Below are 5,000 nucleotides of genomic sequence, written 5' to 3'. Positions count from 1 at the left end.
AGAGGAATAGGAGGCTAAGAGGAGGAGGAAGAGGACGTTGAGAGGAGGAGGATGAAGAGGAATAGGAGGCTAGGAGGAGGAATAGGAGGAGGAATAGGAGGAGGAGGAGGAGGAGGAGGAGGAGGAGGAGGAGGAGGAGGAGGGGGAGAGGAGGAGGAGGAGGAGGAGGAGGAGGAGGAGGAGGAGGTTGAGAGGAGGAGGAGCAGGTTGAGAGGAGGAGGAGCAGGTTGAGAGGAGGAGGAGCAGGTTGAGAGGAGGAGGAGCAGGTTGAGAGGAGGAGGAGCAGGTTGAGAGGAGGAGGAGCAGGTTGAGAGGAGGAGGAGCAGGTTGAGAGGAGGAGGAGGAGGAGGAGGAGGAGGAGGAGGAGGAGGAGGAGGAGGAGGAGGAGGAGGAGGAGGAGGAGGAGGAGGAGGAGGAGGAGGAGGAGGAGGAGGAGGAGGAGGAGGAGGAGGAGGAGGAGGAGGCAGCGGCGGCAGAGGAAGAGGAGGAGGGGGAGGCAAAGGAGGTAGAGGAAGAGAATATGTGACATATATGTGACAGCTTAAATTAATACCCAATTTGAAACAATTAACATTTAACCCATTTGCACTGGGTGACATATCACATCATAGGAGTACTTCTCTCCCTGCACTATACTCATTACAGTTGCATTTGTATATACACTTTTTTTTCTGATTTGTCAAAATAATGTAACACCCTACCCCCTACCTCCTCTTATCACCTGCCCAAAATATTCCATGTACCTATTGCAAATGGGTGAAGTAAAATTGGCAAATACTTTCTAAATGGCATTCAAAGTGAAAACCTAAAAATGTTTTCTAACACACAAATTACGTATCTAGCAATTAATGATTTGAGATTTACCATTTCCCCTCATTATATGGGCCTTTGCTTGACCAACTACTACTACTACTACTACTAAAACTGATTTTAAAAAATCATTCTGTTCCCTTGACATGATTTACAATCATCTTTCTTCATGAACACGACATTGAGCATCTTAGTCCCCTCTACCAACCTCTCTCGGTTAACTGCCTTTGCTTTCTTCTGTCCCTTGGCTGTCTTTGGCTGTTCCATCCAGATCTCTGTCACCTGCTCAAGGACCATGTTGAAGTGGCGGTCAAAAGCTTTCACGCGTCCAAGAAGCTTTTTGTTGTTTCTGCAGTTGATCAGTACCTGGAGGGTATTGAATTTTGTAGTTCCAAGGACAAAAAGTACAAGCACAGTAATGTGAGAAAAGTTATGATATGAAGCTTTGCTACAATGATAACCAAATATAAAATCAAACTTTTAAGGCAGTAAAACCCAATGTAGTAACACTTAAATTTCAGAATTGAATAAGCTGCTCTCTCTCACTGTAAGAATACTCTAAATACTCTTTAGTTTTTTAATAGCATTCATATCATTTAAGGTTGACAAACATTTCATTCATTTTTTTCAAGCAAGTATAATTAAACCTCTGACATTTAAATGTGTAAGTAATATATCACAGCAATTACTAACAAGTTTTTATGTTACCAATAATCAAGCATAAAATAAAGTCTTTAATAACAAACCTGGGTGTTGTTCTGGACGGACTCATTAAGAATACGCAAGGGACCTGTTGCAAATTCTTCTCTCTCCAGGGCTGCCAGCTCCTCTGGGGTCATGTCACTACGACGCTTCTGTGTTGCTCTGAAAAGACAAAAGCCAACGTCAATTATTAATTTATCTTCAGATGTACAGTGAAAAACATTTGTTGGTGTACAGTAACCACTCAATTCATAAATTCCAAACTTGTTTATTTCTTTTTGCAATGATGGCAGTCCCGTACAAGCACTGCTCGCATCAACAGGATAAATAAACTATTGAACCATAAAAATGTTTTCTAAATTGTTTTCTATTTTTCAAACCTGAGCAATTCCTTTTCAATCAAAATAGATTAACCCATTGCAGACAGGGATAGATTTGCTTGTCAGGATGGGTTTTATTTCAGAGCGAGGCAGCTTCATGCAACCTTGACTTTTCCCACTCTCTTTCATTCACTCATTATAAAACTAGAGCCCTTTTTTGTGTTTGTAATTGTTTTGTGTTTTTTTGTAGAGAGACTTGTATGTATCATATGACGGGTTCTATCAATATTTCAGTTGACTTAAATTGTAGTAGAGTCCATATCAGCTCATTAACTTCTTTTTACTCAAGTAATGCTGTTTTATGGGAGGACAAAAAACAACTTCATTTTTTTCGTATTTGTGTACTTGTCGTAAACAAATGTGAGAAATACAATCATCCACAATGAAGATAACATGAAGAGGTAGGAAAGAGGAAAAAAACTGGTGAGTGCCACAGTAAAAGGCAACCCTACTGGCACAGGGGCACATTGTAGAGACTGGGCATGGTTTGAGTAACCTTCCTCTTCTCGTTCTACCTGCACATCTTTCATCTGCGGTACTTTAGAGCAAGAGGTTGGCAACTTGCTGTGAGCCATTGCTCTATAGGGATAGTACTTGCTAGAGATTGGATGGGTGCCATTCATGGCTCTCTCTCCAGCTAGTGATAGGAGAAAGTGGTGCCATCTAGGTTTTGGACTTTAGATGAAATCCATTACAGCAATTATAGTAATTATGACTGCAATTGTCCTCAATACTCACTCATTCTTCATAGTACAATAATATGGTACAGTGATCCAAAACCCCCTAATGTTATTAACACTAATCTTATTAACCCATTCCCGACGGGGGAATTCTAGCCTTGAATGTCCAAATGCCGGGGCGTTCGAATTATTAGGCCTAAATCAATTGAATGGCTGGCACAATACTGTGCCGCCCGGCAACTGGGCTTTTGAATGCGCGGTACACATGCTGTACCACCCGTCCTGTGTGGGTTAACATCATGACATCAGTCATCAGGATAAAGCTCCTGCATTATGTATGATACCCATCAACAATGGATTAAGTAAAGCCCAAAATACCAACTAAAGGCCATAAATTAAATGAGCCTCACACAGTAGAGCCTAACATAACAAGTATATTAGTGTGATTCAATTATTTACATTTCTTTGCTTCCTAACTCAAATATTAAAAAAAAAAAAAAAATCCAATATCAGATACTCATATATATATATATATATATATATATATATATAATATATATATATATATATATATATATATATATATATATATATATATATATATATATATGACGAGAGAGAGAGAGAGAGAGAGAGAGAGAGAATTTTTATATGTAATATATATGTACTATATATATGTACTATATATATGTATATGTATCTATATATATGTATATATGTATTTATATATTATATGTAAATGTATATGTATATGTATATGTATATGTATATGTATATATATAAATGTAAATATATATATAAATATATATATATATAAATATATATATATATATATATGTCTATGTATATATATATATGTATATGTATATGTATATATATAAATGTAAATATATATATAAATATATATATATATATATATATATATTTACTTCTTGTTACTTGTAATCAAAGTATAAAAAGAGCAGGAATACTGAAATGTACAATTCAATAACATGAAAAAATTGTACTCTAGTTCTCTATTTGTGATGTACAACAGTAGTAAAGGAAATTTGTTTTATATAATCTTTATCAGTTGTCTTCAGATTAATGTTGCTAAAGCTACATTCCTTTCAATACATGTAGCATCAGAAATTTGGACAGCATGTGAAAGACAAAATTGAAGAGATTGGATGTAATCTCATTAAAATAAAAAATAGAGAGCAAAGAAGAATCAAGAGTAAATCTTGTAATCAACTGGCAGTGGCATTTATAATGGGACTTTTTTCTTGTTTTACACCTACTATGTTTTATCTTAATCCACTAGGGTGGATGTATATTAGACATCTGTAATGTCTTATGAAATAGGAATGCTTTCTTTCTAGCCAATTCCACTTAACACTTGTAGTGATCTGTGATGAAAGTGTGTAAAATCTAACCCAAACATGACTCAGCGTCAAGCAACCAATGGGCTCCGCACCATTGGCACTCCAGCAAACATCAACAAACCTTGATCATGTCAGTTAGTGAGCAGGTGTACAGGTATATTAGTAATATTTCCTGAATAAACTCTTAGTTTGGATGTGTAGTATTTAGTATGTGTATATAGAAATAACCCATAGCAAATTAAGCAAACCATATGTAATAAATTACAAAAGATTTGAAAGGGAATTTCATATCACCCATTTTTTCCATTGAAAAAATTTTATTATACAAAAAGTTTACAAAAACTACTAGTCTCATTACTGAAGTATGAGAAGGACCAGATGACTTACAACATATATATATACATTTTTTTAACAAATGTAATTCAAATTGTCATTGAAGGTAATACCCCAACACGAATGGCAAAGGAATAAATAGTTCTCGTTACCCTATACATCCTGAAAGGTATACCTTTCTAATAAAAGGAACTCGCATATTCTGAATACATTTTGATAAGGAACTTGATATAAAAAGCACAGAAAATAAATTTCAAAAACAGCAAACTACAAGACAATTACCATTTCCTCAGTAAGTCAGAACATTCAGCATGGCCTTTCTGTGTAAAATTATATCGGTATAATGCCTATACTTTTTATACATAGTCGATAGTTCATCATTTGCATCGATGACGAGCACAGGTGCCAGCAAAGGGTACTTTTCCTCAAAGATCCACTTTTCATAGCAACTGTGCAAGGCCTTCAGGTACTCAAGCGGAATCTGCTGCTCCTCGTCCCTGGCACGGTCCCTGACCCGCGCGTACACCAGCTCAGGGTCAGTGCGCAGGTATACGATGAGATCAACCCCGCAGTCCACATACCCTAGAATGGCCTTGTACCACTCGTTATACACATGGTACTCAGCCTCGCTCATGACGCCACTCTGGTACATGTTCTCCACAAAGATGTATCTTGCGCTGTGGATCGAGCGTTCCATCAGCTTCACTGGGGCGTTGCACGGCTGCAGGTGA

The 5,000-nt window shown here is 37.2% G+C and overlaps 2 protein-coding genes across 2 annotated transcripts in view; both read right to left on the bottom strand.

Moving 5' to 3' along the window:
- The window catches only part of SmD2 (small ribonucleoprotein particle protein SmD2), a 6,457-nt gene that overhangs the window by 508 nt on the left and 949 nt on the right, over window positions 1-5,000 (bottom strand). The window contains exons 2-3 of the mRNA XM_043014637.2: window positions 1,557-1,674; window positions 1,019-1,176 (exon numbers count right to left, since the gene is read on the bottom strand). Coding sequence (XP_042870571.1) covers window positions 1,019-1,176; window positions 1,557-1,674 — 276 coding nt within the window. The remainder of the gene's footprint in view (window positions 1-1,018; window positions 1,177-1,556; window positions 1,675-5,000) is intronic.
- Window positions 4,234-5,000, bottom strand: part of LOC122252261 (deoxynucleoside kinase) — a 1,483-nt gene continuing 716 nt past the window's right edge. The window contains exon 1 of the mRNA XM_043014636.2: window positions 4,234-5,000. This exon is cut by the window's right edge and continues 716 nt beyond it. Within this exon, the coding sequence (XP_042870570.2) occupies window positions 4,559-5,000 (442 nt within the window). The 3' untranslated portion in view covers window positions 4,234-4,558.

The sequence above is a fragment of the Penaeus japonicus genome, unplaced genomic scaffold (assembly GCF_977035675.1).
Source record: "Penaeus japonicus unplaced genomic scaffold, GWHDUDI00000001_assembly GWHDUDI00000015, whole genome shotgun sequence".
Taxonomy (NCBI): domain Eukaryota; kingdom Metazoa; phylum Arthropoda; class Malacostraca; order Decapoda; family Penaeidae; genus Penaeus; species Penaeus japonicus.
This window is presented reverse-complemented; position numbering and strand designations above follow the sequence as displayed.